The sequence below is a fragment of the Schistocerca cancellata genome, chromosome 3 (assembly GCF_023864275.1).
Source record: "Schistocerca cancellata isolate TAMUIC-IGC-003103 chromosome 3, iqSchCanc2.1, whole genome shotgun sequence".
Lineage (NCBI taxonomy): Eukaryota > Metazoa > Arthropoda > Insecta > Orthoptera > Acrididae > Schistocerca > Schistocerca cancellata.
The window spans coordinates 382,702,510-382,721,020 of NC_064628.1; the positions used below are offsets into that span (position 1 = coordinate 382,702,510).

Below are 18,511 nucleotides of genomic sequence, written 5' to 3' on the forward strand. Positions count from 1 at the left end.
GGGGAGAGTGTTGTGCATAGAGGACAGTGTACCTAGGAAAACATGTTTTTTGGCTGGTACTAATTTTAGAACGATTCAAAGGAATGCATACTAGCAACTGCCATAAGCAGTTTCCCCCATTTTCAACAGCTTTTTTTTCACGTTTAACTCCCGTATAATATATTACAGCTATTTGGTATATATTATCAATTATTCTTATATGGTAAGAAAATTCTATACAGTTTTAGAAATATTTGTGTAACATGTGGACAGTTAAGCCATACTTTGTCAGTCATGCAGCATCTTGCAGATAATAATAATAATAATAATAACAAGACCTAAGGTCTGAGAAAAATAGAAATAATAATAATGATAATAATTAACAAATATTAAAGAAGAACTAAAAGAAAAATATAGACAAAGACTAACAAAAATACTGAAAACAGAATTGACAGCAAGAAACAAGACAAAAGCTATAAATACTTATGCTATACCAATATTGACCTACTCATTTGGAGTAGTGAAATGGAGTAACACAGACCTAGAAGCACTCAATACACTTACACGATCACAATGCCACAAATATAGAATACATCACACACATTCAGCAACAGAAAGATTCACAGTAAGCAGAAAGGAAGGAGAAAGGGGATTTATCGACATAAAAAACCTACATTATGGACAGGTAGACTATTTAAGAAAATTCTTTCTAGAACGAGCAGAAACTAGCAAAATACACAAAGCAATCACTCATATAAATACATCGGCTACACCACTGCAATTTCATAACCACTTCTACAACCCTCTAGATCACATAACATCAACAGATATGAAGAAAGTAAATTGGAAAAAGAAAACACTACATGGCAAGCACCCGTATCATCTAACACAGCCACACATCGATCAAGACGCATCCAACACATGGCTAAGAAAAGGCAATATATACAGTGAGACGGAAGGATTCATGATTGCAATACAGGATCAAACAATAAACATCAGATATTACAGCAAGCATATTATTAAAGATCCCAATGCCACATCAGATAAATGCAGACTTCGCAAACAACAAATAGAAACAGTAGATCACATCACAAGCAGATGTACAATACTAGCAAATACAGAATACCCCAGAAGACATGACAATGTAGCAAAAATAATACATCAACAACTTGCCTTACAGCATAAACTTATAAAACAACACATTCCCACATAAACACCACATAACAAACCTGACATCATAGTCACCAATAAAAAGAAGAAATTAACACAACTAATCGAAATATCCATACCCAATACAACAAATACAAACAAACAGGAGAAAAAATTGAAAAATATATCCAACTGGCTGAGGAAGTCAAGGACATGTGGCATCAGGATAAAGTTGACATTATACCAATTATACTATCAACTACAGGAGTCATACCACACAATATCCACCAGTACATCAAAGCAATACAGCTACATCCAAACTTATATATACAACTACAGAAATCCGTAATTATTGATATATGTTCAATTACCCGAAAGTTCCTAAATGCAATATAGCATATACCGTACAGTTAAAAGGAAGTCACGCTTGATCAAGCTCTGCGTCACTTTCCATTTTTGACCAGACATAACGTCTGAGAAAAGAAAGGAATAATAATAATAACATAAGGTCTTTTACCATGGAACTTCTGATACATGCATATGGACTGAATTTCTTTAATGTCTTAACCATTTTACCTGTACTGAAAATGGAAATCTGTGTTAATTTCCAACACTGCAAGCATTGAACTTGTAACTAGTTTTTGATAATACTTGTGCTTAATTTGATTTCAGATACTGATTATTGATGTATAATATAGTAATAATGTAACAGATAGAGGATTAAATACAGTATTGACAAGGTTTTCTCAATTGTAGTACTTTTAAATTTCAATAAAATATTTGTTCCTAGATACCTGTCAATGTTATGTCTTGGAACTGGTTTGACATTTGTAAAAACCTGAATTTTTCAGATTAATTTTTATAATTTCAGAAGAAAGACTGCAGCACATACAAAATGAGTGCCAGAAGATGAAAACACATGAAACTTCTGTTACAGGGCTGGCTAGATGCAAAGGTTTGAAATGCGAACCAATGTACAACACTCTCCCCTTGCTGTTACATGTGTGCACTCCAATGAGGTTTCATGGTATTGTTGATGCCACTTCCCTATTTATAGTCAAGTTTGATTCCCGGCTTACTAAGATGTTGTGGTAGATATCTTTCTGCACACTGCCCCTGTACAGACCTCTTGTCTGTCGATTTTCCAGCAGTTTCACAGTTATACTGTTTTTTAAGTGAAGTTGGTATACAGTGATGAGCAAAACATTATGACCATCTGCTTAATTGCTGGTTTGTCCATCTTTGGAATGAAATACATCACTGATTCTGCACACCAAGGATCCAGGTTTTTGGAGGTACATGGCAGTAGGTTTCTGTGCACAGGTCATGTAATTTGTGTAAATAACGGGCTGCTGATTTGCGTATGTGGTGATGGTGCCCGATAGCAACCTAGATAGGTTCCTTAGGATTTATATCAGGCAAATCTGGTCACTGAGACAGCAACCTGAGTTCACTATAATGCTCCTCAAACCACTGTATCACAGTTCTGGCTCTCAGACACAGGAAATTATAATGCTGAAAGATGACATCACCAGTGGTAAAGATATCAAGCATGAAAGTATGCAGATGGTTCACAGTTGGCAGCATGCCTTCAGTTACTACCACAGGTACCACGTGAGTGCAGGAGAATGTCTCTCTTAGAATATTACTGCTCTCACTAGCCTGTTCCCATGGTGTGCTGCAGGTTTTGAGGCACCATTCAGCTTGATGACAGCATTTGTGGAGACAACCACAGACCTAATTTAGCAAAAATGTAATTCACCTGAAGAGCCAACATGTTTCCATTGATTGATGGTTGAGTCTTGATAGTCTTATGCCCACTGCAATCATAATTGACGATGTCATTGGGTCAACATGTGATCACATAATGGGTGGTCTGCTGTGGAGGTCCATTTTCAACAATGTACCTTGAACCATGTGCTCTGAAGCACTTGTGCTTGCATCAGCATTGTGCTCTTTTAGCAGAGATGCCACGGATCATTATCTATCCTTCTTTACAAAGCAGACAAACCTCTAAACTCCACATTCTGTGAAGAGTCGTGGATGTCCAACCATTTAGTACATAGTGGTAATTTCACTGTCCTTTTACCTCTTTCCACAGATGCTTATGACAGTAGGTTGTGAACATTCAACTAGCTTCACCATTTATGAGATATCATTCACAGTTTCTGTGTAAAATTAATCTGTCCTTTGTCTAACTCACTTATTTCAACAGATTTCCCTTTTGCAGCCTATATCTTCACTAGGGTGATCCCTGATCTACGTCTGATCTGCTTACATTCTTTTGTTACCATGTCACATGCCTTCTCCTCCATCAGGTGGCATCCAGTGTCATGGAGGGTAGTGGTCATAATGTTTTGGCTTATCAGTGTATGCAGATGAAGAATGTATACCCTACATATGTATGAGAAAGCACAACTTGCAGATCTTGATTGATTTATGCATCTTTTAAAGACACCTGAAGATGAAACCATCTAATTTCAAAATGACAATTGCTGCAGCAGTGAGTGTTTGAGTGTCTGTTTAGTTGTGCATGTGAAGAGACTGAGTGTAATAGCTAGCGAACCCTATTTTCTGCTACAGATATCTATGTACCACATGTCAGTCTGCTATAGATGAGTGGTCATCTTTCACTTATTTCATATATTATTCCATCCAGAAATATCCATTATAATGATAATTTCAGAACTGACAGGATGTAAAAAGTACACAAATAAATACAGCAGAAGAAGAATTGAGAAAATTATAATTTGCCAACAATCTTATATGTTCTACATTGCAAATACAAAAATAGTATTGTAGACAGTATTGCCATACCCGGTTTTCAAGAACAGCTCTTGATTTTTCACCCAACAGGAGTTTAGTGGCAGCAGAACTGAGTGACTCAATCCCAAGAAGCATTAGATATTCACGGTTCAGGCTTTTGTCAGCAGCCACTTTCTCTCCAATTCTTTGCACTATTGGTAAGACCCAGGGCTTGCCTTCATTGTCCTTGTAAGCTAAACAACGATAAGTTCTGTGACATTTTGAAATAAAAGTAAAATGTAAACTTGTTAAAAACAGCACGTAAAAATATTGACATATTTGTATTGGAATGTAGTATAGTGTCTCACACAGATCATCAACATTAAGCATATAATATAGTTATGTCCATACCAAGCACATAACATTTTTTTGTACTCTACAACAGTATTACAAAATATCCTTCCAGATAGCCCACTTGCTGTTTTGGAAACAATAACTCTTTATTATACTTATCGCTAGCTAGTGTTTTTATGTGATATCGCAATGCCAATGTTGTTCAGAAGTATAATGCAACAGGCACTGCAGTAAATACAGCCATCATGAAATACATGAATTGTGAATATGGAAAACCATCAGCTGTATAATGGAATGACGACAATGAAAATTTGTGCCGGATTGAGACACAAACCAGGATTTCGCACTTATCATGGGCAATTGCTTACCATTAGGCTATCTGATCATGTCACACAGCCAGACCAAACTTGGTTATTGATATATGTGAGTCTGGATATGGCTATGAGTTAGCTTGGATAATGGTAAAGCGACCACTTGTGATAAGAAGGAAATCTGGGTTCGAATCACAGTCCAGCACAAATTTTCACTGTTGTCATTCCATTATGCAGCTGACGGTTGTCCATGTTAACAACTGTGAATGTTAATTATATACAGATGAAAGCCACACATAAATACTACTTTTCTACATAGTTGCCATTTAAATTAAGGCACTTATCATAGCGATGGACGAGCTTGGAAATTCCTTCGTCGTAAAATTCGCCCGCCTGTGCCTTCAACCACGTAATGACTGTCTTTTGGGACAGAAAAGGTGTGATTTTTGTGGATTTCCTGGAAAGAGGCACTACAATAAACTCTCAAAGGTATTGCCAAACTCTGCACAACCTCAGAAGAGCAATACAAAACAAGCGCAGGGGAAAGTTGGGCTCAAAAATCTTGCTGATTCATGACAACGCCCGGGCCCACATGGCAAATTCCACTCGTGAAGTTCTCAAATCTTTTAAGTGGGAGTTGTTTCCTCATCCACCATACAGTCCCAACCTGGCACCAAGCGACTTACACTTATTCCCAGCAATGAAGAAGTGGTTGGCTATGCAGCATTTTGATGACGACGCACAGCTTCAAGAAGAGGTAACCACGTGGTTGAAGGTGCAGGTGGCTGAATTTTACGATGGAGGAATTTCCAAGCTCATCCATCGCTACGATAAGTGCCTTAATTTAAATGGCAACTATGTAGAAAAGTAGTATTTAAGTGTGGCTTTCATCTGTATATAATAAAAAAAATTCCAATACTTTATTTATTTTTAATTCCGAAATGTAATGTACTTTGTGGGTAGCCCTCGTAGAATTTGCAGGTGAGCTACTGTTGTTTATCATGTATATCCTAAACAAAAAATTATGTCCAGTGTTTGGAAGAAAGTACAGATAACAAGCTCTGGAATGTCAACAAAACAACTGTCTAATATGATTGAAATCTATCTATTGTAAAATCATAGAACATGTGACTAAGCTGAAACATAGTGAGGTATCTTGAACAGAATGACTTCCTTTATGCTAACCAACATGGATTCTGAAAATACAGCTCACTCATGTTTCTCTCATAAACTTGAAAGCCTTTGGTCAAGGGAATCAGGTGGATGAAGTTTTCTTCTTTTATTTCTGAATACTTCTTGACTCATAATCACCCCAACATACATTAACAAAGGATGATTATATGGGGTACCAAATTGAACAAAATTGTAATTGGATTTGATAAGATGCTTTAATACTCAAAAATCAAAAACTATACACTACAGAAAGTGCAAAAACATAATAGCAAGGTGATACATATAATATCAAGGAGTCACAGATGGAATCAGTTAGCTGATACAAATGATCACATAATATCAATAATAGGTAAAGGAAGTGGCAGACTTTGTTTCATCAGTAAGATACTGGGAAAAATACTATTTATTTATGAAGGGAATTTGTATACAGACATGTGTGTTACCCATCCTAGAATATTGGCTAAGTGTGTGAAACACATACCAAATAAGACAACAAGGAATATTGGACATAAGTCAAGGAGGGCAGCACAGATGGTCACAGGTTTGTTTGACTTGTAGTAGAGCATCATAGAAATAGCAAAAAACCTGAATTAGGAGACTTTGAGCTTCATTTCACAAATTCTATTAGACTTTGTCAGTTTCAGCCATAGAAAAAAATCTCTTGTAGAGAGTCACACAACTGTTCATCATATTTCCATCTAACAATGTCCCGTGTGTCCAAAAAAAATATGATCACTTATTTTATTCATATCAACCTTAAAGGGGTGATCTGTAGTGATTACTTAGGAGAAGAAGAACTTCATATCCAAGATCACTAAAAAAATCATTATTGTTGATAACAGGTTTCAGTAAAGCTAAGTTACCATCTTCAGATCTTCATAAAGGTTGTTACAAACATCTTGTGCCAATGTGTAGCTGGTACAACATGTTTGTAATAACCTTTATGAAGTTCTGAAGATGGTAACTTCATTTTACTGAAACAGGTTACCAACAATAAAGTTTTTTGTAGTGATCTCGGCTAATACATTCTTCTTCTACTAAGAAATATGATCACATTTAAAATACCAAAACAAAATTCTGTACTATATTACCAGAAGACTTGAAATGAGGAAAGTTTGTAACATAAGCCTGACTACTGTATTTTGAATTTATTCACAGAGCATGAGCTCAATTTTTAGTTGGAAAAGTTGTTATAAAATTTTATCACCTCAAAAATATAAAGTTACATAATTAATCTTTTGTTTTGTGGTGATCACTTGATAGCAATGAAGCAATGGCCAACCTGTGAAGCATGTTGCTCTGTATGAACAGTGTGCTTTCATTTCCTGTCTGGGTGATACACATGCTTGTTATATTTATACTAATGACATAGTTCAGTGAATAATGGTGAATAAAGTCAGCTGTATTCAAGTGAATGAGTAGATGGTGACATGTATTGCTATCACTGTATGGGCATTCCACAGCTGGCAATGGAATGGGAAGTTTCCATCCAAGGCTGATAGCAGTCATGCAGGATCCAGTGAACCCAAAGTAGCACATCCACTGAGGCACACCACCAGCAGCTCCATACCATGTTCACCTTCTGATGATGATGATCTTTAGTTTGGGGGGCACTCAACTGCACATTCATCAGCACCCATACAAAGCCCCAATTTTTACACAGTCCAATTATTTTCACAGTCCAATCTAGTCTCTGTAATAAATGATGAGGAGGAGGAGGACAACAACACAAACACCCAGTCCCCAGGCAGAGAAAATCCCCAACCTGACTGGGAATCAAACCTGGGACCCCATAATCCAGTAGCAGCAACGCTAGCCACTAGACCACAAGCGGTGGACACGTGAACCTTCTGCTGCCGCAATATTGGATAGCCAGCAGCAGCAGTGACTCACCCACTCGCACTCAGTCACTTCACTACACGATGCTAAACAAATGCCACTTAGTCATGGTGTCAACTCCACCAATCATGCTTCAGTACAATGAGCTTTTTCCTAATGGACATTGTGATAGCTAGACTCTCTCCCTTAATCATTTCTTTGTAATGAATCTTCATTTGCTTGGAGAAAAACAAGTTAAAGTAAACCTGTTTGCTGTGTTAACTTGTTCACTAATCATTTCTGCTCCTGTCCAGCTTTCCTGCAATGACAGTTGCTGCATCACTCTGTAGCACACCTCTCCTTACCATTGTGTAAGAAGCTGTACACAACAGACTATTCCTGTCTCTTAGTGAATAATTTTACAGTGTTGGCCCCAAGTCAAGTTTATTCAGTATAGTCTATATTGTGTGCAGTTATGTGACACAGTTCAACATAGACCATTTATCTTTTTGCACAGTGAGAACAGTGGCACAACAGCTGATTATGTCTAATGACACTTCCGCAAGTGATTCGGTTCCTCAGGCAGGTTGTGTACACCACATGGTCAACATAACCTCCCACAGACAGCAGTGATGGGAACCATACAAGGTGAACATACATACACACATGCATGCCCAGAGCACACAAAGTACAGAACCATGCCGACTACTCTGGACAATGACATTTCGTGCACAAATCTGTGCCCCCCCAATGTTTTGTGGATGTTTCTCACACTAACATGGCGGATTCATGCTGCCAGTATGAAACTGAAAATGTCCTACCTCTAGTGTCGCACATTGTTTCATGATAGCCAATTTTATTTCTCAGACAAGTTCTGTATCATTTCCCAATGACCACAGTCAAATCTGCCATGCCAGTTGCCCATGTATCTGTGCCTACTGCATCATGCAGCATGTGTGGTCATCATTTCGTCACCTCTATGTGGATTTCGGGTAATATACCACAGGAGGACAGCAATACGTTGGGCCATTTCAACTGAGATTTCGCCTCCAGTGCACTGGATGCCCCTTCTCCTCAGCTCCTGCTGACTTGTTCTTCACTTCTGCCGGTCATCCCACAACATACTAGCTGACTGGTTTCCAAATTACTACAGCTGCAGAAGTACAGCCAGACAGCATGGTTCACGCTTGTGGATAGCCTTCTGGATGTCCATGGAATCATCGATGATGACATGCTGTTGATGTGTCTGGTTAGTCACTTACATGACTGCACAGACCTAATTAGTGATCTCCTGAATCTAGTAGCATTTTGTAAATAAGACACCACCAAAGCCATCATCACTGAATGCTTCTCCCACCTCCCTGCAGACACCATTCACCACACAATCCATGAGGAAAATTTGGAAAACAGATCTCCATCATAACTACAGCATTGCCTGCGTACACAGGTGGGACCACATACATGCTGGTACTCACCTTATACACACTTTGGTTGGTGAAGCTACTTCAGTGGCTACAATTACAACTTTTATCACATGCAGCTGACCTCTTGGACATTAAACTCTGGCTGGCTGATGAGGTATACAATATTATCTGACATCATTGTATAATTCTGATGATAATTGAGCCAAAGATTTTTGCAGGTGGCAAAAATGATTCCACTCTTCTGCCACTGGGTAGCAGAGGTCAGGCCAGAGCAGGTACAACATGTCTGCACAAATCACAACCAACTGGTAGAGAGTGCCAATACTTCTCGCTATGTGCTTGCCGAGCCTTTCCAACTTTTCCTGACACATCACGCTGTGACGGTTCACCTGCTTTATTTCTTTGTTGATTGTCCTCAGCGTTGATGTACTTCATTGTGATACTGGCTCACAAAACAGGGGGTGGAAGAGTAATACTGTCTACTGTAAACAATGTAACCAACAGATGCACAGTTGCATTTCACAGTATTTTACTTTCACTGTTCACAACCCTCCATATACACATTTAATATGGCCACTGCTCTATTGTTTAACCTTTGATAAGCCTCATTAATAGTTTTCAGGCGAACATCCACATACTGCTATAATAGTTTACTATTGAACATCTATGAGCAATAAAAAACATAACCACGTAATTCACAGTTCTTTCAGAACAATCAGGTACGTATGGAACAGACACTGTCATTGTTTTAACACACAGCCTAATTGTGTTACATTTATTTCACAGTTAAGTTGATGAATTGTTGTTGTTCTAACCAACACAAGTTTCTTGTCTGAAACTCGGCTGTGGATTGACTGTCTCATGACCAAAAATTGGGTCCTTATATATCCTCACAATAATAGGTACTGAAACTACACATTGTTCAAAGTTAAATTTACAGAAATTACAATTAAAAACTTAACTCATCAAATTAACTGAATATATTGAAAAATTTGCTAACGTGTTTTTGAATAGAGCCAAATAAATCCTTTAAGAATGCTATTAGTTGTTCCTCCAAATGTTTATAATTAGTACAGATTTATATTTGTTTATAAGGCAACAATAGAATTTAAGTTGCAAAACAATTACTGATTTCACCCTATAACAAAAGATGCTAACTAGGAATAGTCAAAATAAATTAGAAAATCAATTACATGCATAAAACTAAGCACAAAATTAGATCTGTTATTATATTCTTCAAAACTGAGGTCCAACCTTTCTCTTTTACGAAAATGCAGAGTATACCCATGTATGTTAATGATAATTAGTTAAAACTGAAAAAATAGATTTTTAAAGAGTCAGATGGCGAAACAAGGTGGGAAGTAAAAATATCCCAGCTTGCTTCGTTACAATCCGACCGCCCCAGGCAAATTCAACAGGCTATAACTGCTGGCACAGCCAGTACTCAACCCACTCTGCACCCAGTTTACCCTCTTAGCTGGTTTCACAGCACATTCGGGGATGTGGCAAGGAACTGAAGACCACTTTACACATAGACAAGTGCCTCGTGTGGTCCAGTTTAGGCACCATGTCCTGCAACAACAAGGATGGGTGCCACACAATACTTTGGTCTGATGACTCCACATCCTAACTTGGATGACTATATGTATGGGACACCTTATCCCATCACCAGCTTCTAGGGGGCACAGGTGCTCACACGATCATCATACCAATGTCCATTGCCCCACCCCATACACATACTTCGCCGGTGTAACTCTCCTTATGTGCGCTGAACAAGACTGACATCTTGGTACAGTGTGTGGTCAAACTACCAATCTAAATGTTTCCTGGCATGTAATTAAAATGTACCTTCCACATTATTGATGTTAATGGCCCTGTCCCCTCGTTATTTACTTCCTACAGTTTTTTGACCTCTCCCCAGATGTGCAAACGATGTCTTCACTTCATCACAAGATGAGCACTCGAATCATGTGTGCTGGCTGCAAAACAGACTCTCTCTAATCCACTCTCTCCGGCTGCCTCTCTATTGACATGGCTGGCCTCCTCACTCATTGACCTTACCACCAAATGCTTCTAGATTGATGCTCTCCACATGCAAAAGGAAGAGACAAAACACCCAACAGATGCTGCTTCAGAAGAACTGGTACTCACACAATACCTACTCCATTGGCTCAAATCTTTGCAGCTGTCATCTGGTGGAGAACTTACCTTGGCAACTGTTCAACATCATCCTGACCTGTAGCTCTCAATATCTAACATTAGTGACAGTGTTATCTCCAGGTACAGCACCCACACCCCTTCTCTGCGGTTATGCCATGGTAAAGCAGACACAGTAATGAGTGGCACATGACATTAGATCAGTACTACAGATGACCTATAAAACTTCACAAATCATGTGACATAAGTGTTCCATGAACTCCTTCAGATGGGCATTATTTGCCCTTCAGAAAGCAATTAATCACCCCTATTCACTTGATACCAAAGAAAGACTTTTCATTTCAGCTGTGTGGTGACTACAGGCTCAACTGCAGGCAGAGGATAAGGAAATACAGGAACTGGAACAAGATACGGATGCAAACCTTACAGTGGTTCTTCAATGTCTACCAGATCCAGCTACCCCAATTGTGTGTGACATGTCATGTCCATGGGTAGCCTGCACCAGCTTGTTCCAGCTGTTCTTCAGAGGAAGGTGTTTTCAGCCATACATGACCTTGCACATCCCATTATTAAGGCCTCCAAATGTCCCATGACTTCTTCTGCCAAATGTAAAGAAAGACTGCCAGACATGGAGTCATTTGTGTATTCCCAGTCAACAGAGTGAGGTTGGCCATCATAACCACCTCCACTAGTCAAATTTGGAATACGGAAAGAGTGATTGCATCACATCCACCTTGACATCATTGGCCCCCTTTCCTTGTCTGAGGGATACTGCTACATAATTAAGGCCATCAATAGAGTGACTAGGTCGAAGGCGTACCACTCACAGAAATTACTGCTGATACTGTCGCAAACACACTTGTCATATACTGTCACAAACACACTTGTCAGTATGTTTATTGCACAATTTGGCTGCCCCTCATCAGTTATGACTGACAAGGGCCACCAATTTGAGTCCCAGCTTTCTTTGAAAGTGTCAGCACTGACAAGTTCCATATCACCGCTGACCGTCCCCAGAGCAATGGACTCAGTGAATGTTAGCAGTGCATGTTTAAAGTGACCCTCATGTGCCATGAGGAATCTGGACTGAGACATTACACTGTGTCTTGCTCGGCATTTGTTCGGCATTCAAAGAAGATTTAAGGGCTTCAACCACACAGGTTCTTTACAGTAAGCCCCTCATGCTACCTTCTGAGTTCATGCAATATTCACATCCACCTGAGCTTCCTGGTCTGGTTGAGTATGTTAGATTGCACATTTCCCAAGGTGTGTATGCCTACACATTGGCCACATTCAGCATCCTGAGATTTCGTTCACAGTGAGCTGCCTCATTCTGAATTTATTATGCTGTGTGACAACACCATGTGGTAAACACTACAGCCTCCCTGCTCAGGCCCTCATTGGGTGTTAGCCAGGGTAAACAATATTATGGACATTTTACAGAATGGTAAACAACAGACCTTTTCAGTCAACAGGGTCAAAAAGCCTGCTTGGCCTTTGGATGATGACTCACCTGCAGGCATGTACCAGTGTTGTGTGAAAGATCTTCACTAGCTTGTGATGATCGTTCTCCCCTGTTTTCTGTCTTCTCTTCTGTTGAAGTTGACTCTAGCCCAGCCCCCCCCCCCCCCTCCCCACCTTCCCACTGATAATGTCAGTGTTCCAGTTGATCAACCCATGCTCACTCTGCCACCACCCAACACACACGTGGCATTCACTATTGACATATCTGACCATCACATCGAGGACCACAACACCGTCTTCACATTGGTACATCACCTTCCAACTGCGATGAGGCTACCACGTTGCATGTGACACTTCTGTGTTCATTCCAGATACTCCTGGATGCAGACAAAGATCCCATTGCCATTGTTGACATTGGTGGGCATCTCAGCATCACCTTGCCTGTTCCTTTGGCCTTCCCAAAACTCTGCTCTCATGTGTGGGCTGTCACCTGTGTCCCCTTAGTGGATACATGACTATGTTGTCTCTGGGGTCCATGCCCACAAAAACAGTGATCCACTGAGAAACGGTCAAACCATACCCTCCTCCAGGATCTGCTATCACATGTTTGGTCACACAAACTTCCTCCCACAGAAGGTCAGTATCAATGGACTCCCTCTCATCTCAACCCCGATATGCTCCAGTGCCACTTTAGACTTGCTTCCATCATGCTCTGCATTACTGGGGGAGTGGCAACCACCACCAACAATGAACAATGATCAATCAATGAAGCATGTTACTCTGCCTGAACAGTGAACTTTGGTTTTCTGTCTGGGTGATACACATGGTAGTTATTGTTCATATTAATGACATAGTTCAGTGAATAAAGTCAGTTTTAACCAAGTGTTGGAGTATTCCCATCTGCTCTATTACCAGTAGGATAGTGAATAATTTCTGTAGTTTGTTTCAAGGTATGTGTCTGCAGTCCTGGTGCATGTTAAAATCTCTGCACTTCAGTTTGGTAGCACACAGCCAGACGAGCAAAAAGAAAGTGGAGGAGCCCAATGATTAAGTGGGATATTGTGTGATAATTATTGTCTGCATTTGCTAGAGAACAATGCTGCAGCAATGCATGCTAAGTTTCTGTGGCAGCAATTCACTATCATATAACTCAGTGATTAGTTTGGACAGATGCTTTCAGTGTGGTCGGGCATGTCCGTATGATGAAGAACAAACCAACAGAAAATCTCTCTGTGGAGAACTAGGAATCACTAGACAAGTGGAGGCCTCGGTGCTCAAAGATCAGCAGACCTCCATCGAGGCAATAAGTGAAAAACTGAAAATCAGTAGCATTCCATGACAGTATATCTCCATTCAAAAAGCCTGTCAAACAAAGGCTGCAGTGGAAGTGTTACAGTTGTGTCAGACCAATTTAGATGACTTGTTTAGTAGCTTAATCAACACTGGTGAGATCTGGTTCTACTACTATAATCCTGAGACATATAATCATAGCAAGCTGTTTACATTTGGATTCCCCACTGCCAAAAAAAGGCAAAGAGTCAACTATTATATGGTAAGGCAATTCAATGTGTTTTGTGGGATTGCCATGGGGTGGTGCTGACAGACTGTCCTTGTAAGGGAAGAACCGTCAAAGGGGCATACTAATGAAATCTCCTGGTGAGGCTGCAGGAGTCAGTTATGACAAAATGCCATGAGAAGCTTGAGACAAAGTGATTTTCATTTTGCAGGCCCTGGTTATTACTGAATATTATGAGGGCTATCCAGAAAGTACATACCATTTCTGCCTGCAACAACAATGATCTGAGCTAGCATAGCCATTTTGCTATCAGAGTTTATGTTCTTTCAATGAGCATCCAGTCATGCCCATGTGAGGTTCATGTCATTTCCCATTATTTCACAATAAAAGTTTTAAATGTGCACCACCATTGAAAATCCTGGGAGTTGTGCAGTGCAGTCAGTAATAAGGTTTTTGTTGTGCAATGCATGCCTTCAATGCAGCTAAGTTTGCAGTCAGAACTCTGAGCACAATATCTTTCAGATAGCCTCACAACCAAATGTCACATGCATTAAGATCACAAAGCCCACTTCCATATGACAGGATATGTCAATACACAGAATTGTTGAATATGGGCAATGGAAAATTCACACACAAATCAACCAGTACCACATCATCCTGAAAAGGTCACTGTGTGGTGCAGGTTTACGGCATCATTTATCACAGGGCCAGAGATGGGAGCTTCTGGTCCAGTTACCTGTATCATCACTGGTAAGCACTATGAGTGTCTTTTGAGCAACCTACATCATTCCAGCTCTCCTACAGTGTGGATGCATGGATGGGATCATTTTTATGCAGGATGGTGCACCTCCACAATCCAGTTAAGTAGCTTCTGAAGTGCTGTTTCGGATATGCTAGGATTATCAGCTGCCATTTTCTTACAGCCTGGCAGTGATCACTATGCTAACCAACCCACAGCAGATATTCTCAGTGTTGTTTTAGAAATCACAGTTGGCCTTACAATCATGACTGAATGTGTAAAGGTAGGTAGGGAGAATTCTTTGACGAATGGTGCCAGGCAATATTTCAGTATTCTGGTGTTTAGGCATAGCCATCACTGAATGTTTGTGAGTACTGCTTGCCTAGGTATTTATTTCCCACTGTTGTTTAAGGTTGAGATATGGGGTGTCCATAATTGAAGTTACAGTTTCAAAACACTGAAGAAAGAGAAAAGAGAACCACTGCTCAAACTGAGGTCAAATTTGAACAGCATATTGTTGGTGCTGTGGGAAACATCATGGGAAAAAATCCACGAAAATTTGAGCAAGAAATGGCGCTGTAAGCATCAGAATATGCACACCAATAGACACACAACACACAGCTATTCCTCACTTTGTGTCTGAGGTACCCAACATGCCTGTCTCCAAGAAGATCACTGATAAAGCTCTTTTCAAAGAGCTGTGACTGTGTGCCAGTAGCTCTGGAGAACTGCTGGACACCCAAGGGCATGTAAAAAAGCATTGACCCAATGTCTGCTAAGGGTCTGGAGAAAATAATTACAAAATTCAAAAAGACAGGTTCGTACAAAGTGCAATGTGGAACAGAGAGAAAAGCAGTTGATCCAATGTATGTTGAAGATGTGGCCACAGCATTGCAGGAGGTGGTGCAGTGTAAACTTGCAGTGAATGGGGAATTGCCAAAACATTGCACATGCCTGTGAGCATGGTGCATAAAATATCACAAATCATCCTGCATTGCTATCTATACAAAATCAGACATGTTCAGGAGTTGCTTGCTGCTGACCTTCCAGTAAGACAAACATTCACTCTGGAATTTCTTGTTTGCATGGAAGTGGACAAAGAATGGCTGTGGAACATTCTGTGGACAGAGAAAGCCCATTTCCATTTCCAAGGACATGTCAGTACGCAGAACATGGGTAACAGAAAATCAGCACACTCATTGAACGGTGACACTTCATTCTGCAAAAGTGACTTTATGGTGTGAGCTGATGGCATCATTCACTGTAGAGCCACATTTTTTTAAGGAGTTGAGTCCTGTTACCTGTATCATCATTCGTAAATGCCGTGAGTGTATTTTGTGCACCAATGCCATTCCAACCCTTCAACAGTTTAGATGCATGGGGAAGATCATTTTCATGCAAGATGGTGCTGCTCCACACATTGTGCAGCCAGTGAAGTCGCTACTACAGAGGCGTTTTGGAAATTCTAGAATTATCAGCCATCATTTCTCTACTGCCTGAGCATCCAGATCATCTGATCTTACCCTCTTTGACTTCTGGCTGTGGGGTTATTGGAAAGATGTTGTGTTCAATGCTCCAGTTATGAATGTGGTTGAATTGGAGACATCTACCAAGTAACACATTCTGAATGTGAGCCCCAAGACACTACGATCTGTTGTGGAACATACTCTTTCTCAATTTCACCTTGCAGCAGAAAAAAGTGGACAGCAAATTGAACATGTCCTGTGACAGTCTCATGACAATCAGAAACTGATGTCATTTTCCTTACTCCAAGTTAGTGGCATCCATGAAGGCACCTTGCATTCTAGTGTTAATGTATATCAGTTTGATTGTGAATATGATACTTATGTACACTGACTTAATTACAGGTCACAGGGCCTAAACAATACAGTCTCCCTTTAGCAGGTAAGTTTGATATTTATTTGCTATCCAGCCAAAGGCTTGCCTGGCCTGTTATTTCATTCAGTGTGTACAGGCAAATCACCAGAAGGACCACAGTGCACTGCATCTTGTGCTGTGAAAGCAAATCTGGTGAGCTTTACAGGCTGCAGTGTTGATGAACTCACAACTCATTGACTCAAACAGGTGGGTGTGAGTCAGAGAATGATTGTGCGCCCATGTAGCTTGGCTAACTCCCAAGACAGGGTGCTCTTTTTCATTGAGACATTGTACTTTTTTACTATTCACTTAACTAGTAAAACCATTGCAAAAATTAGGATTCAGGTGAATACATTACAAGTTGTCAAATGGAATATTTTTTCTCCACCACAACACCTCAGCTCTTTCTACTCTGAACACAGTCACACATGCTGCTTCTTCGGAGTAACAAATTTTATCTCATCCTCTGTGACCTCCTAACAAGGTACCCAGTGACTTCTTATTTCTTCAGATGAAAAAGTCATTGCAAAGCAGGCATTTCTGGAATAATGATGAGGTGATTTCTCAGGTGATGTTTTCCTTGGACAACCAAGAATGCAGACTTCTACCATTTAAGTCTGTGACAAGTCATCCATTGTTGTGGAAAAGTTATCAGATTGAAGGAACAGTGCACAAAGAAGGACTAGCACTACTACTTAGATTCATGACTGCAGCTTGATGTTTTTGAGATGATTATTAAAACTTTGTGACCACCTGTCAAAAGTTGAAGTGACACACACTTGACATGAAAATCATTACTGTATTTTCACACAAATTAGTCACTTACTAAAAATATAACTTCAGCTATAAGCTCATATCAATTAATTTAAAGTTTGCTTCTCTTAATGATCACAAAATCCAGCTGTAAGTGGTAAAACTCCAGTTTATCATCATTCCACACTCTTATGACAGTAAAATCTGAAGTAAATACTATAAATTCTGTCACTCTACAATATCTTCCAACACTTCTCACTTCTCATTACACATATGTCCCATAAGTTATGCATTTAATTTGAATACAAGCTGCTGACTAATTTTGCAAATCAACCAAGTGCTTAACTCTCAAAACTGGCATTGTAGTTCTGTGAAACAACAGTGCCCAAGACAAACCAACCATGCAACAGCTGAAAGAAGATTACTGGTGGGAAAAAAGAAAGAAAGTAAATCACCTAGGTTAAGAATGAGTGTACACATTACCCTTATAAGATGCTTGAAGATAGATACCAGCTGTCCTGTAAAAGATTACTTTCAAAGCTTCAGAAACCAGTACTAAGTGAGGAGCCTAGGAATATACACAGTCCAGTCACATTATTCATGCCTTTTGTACTGCATAATGGAACTTCAGTGGTACTTTTGTGAAGGAGTTACATTATGTTGTGGTTTATTGGTTTGTATCTTTGTCTACATCTACATACACACTCACAAGTCACGATGTGGTGCCTGGTGGAGGGTACTCTGTACCCCTACTAATCAGTTCCTTTCCTGTTCCACTCACAAATACAGTGGGGAAAATGAATATCTATATACCTCCAAATGAGTCCTAACCTCTCCAATCTTGTCTTCAGGGTCCTTGTGTTAAATGAATATTGGTGGCAGTAGAATTGTTCTGCAGTCAGCCTCAAATGCTGTTTCTCCCTAAATTTTCTCATTATTTCTGCTTGAAAATAATATTGCCTTACCTCCAGTGATTCCCATTTGAGCTCCCAAAGCATCTCTGTAATACCTGCATGTTGTTTGAACCTGCCAGTAAAAAATCTAGCAGCCC

At 39.8% G+C, this 18,511-nt stretch overlaps 1 protein-coding gene across 2 annotated transcripts in view; it reads right to left on the minus strand.

Moving 5' to 3' along the window:
• LOC126176722 (aspartate aminotransferase, cytoplasmic-like) overlaps positions 1 to 18,511 on the minus strand; it is a 99,340-nt gene that overhangs the window by 21,939 nt on the left and 58,890 nt on the right. For both annotated transcript variants that reach the window (XM_049923891.1, XM_049923890.1), the window contains exon 2: positions 3,946 to 4,127. In XM_049923891.1, coding sequence (XP_049779848.1) covers positions 3,946 to 4,127 — 182 coding nt within the window. The remainder of the gene's footprint in view (positions 1 to 3,945; positions 4,128 to 18,511) is intronic.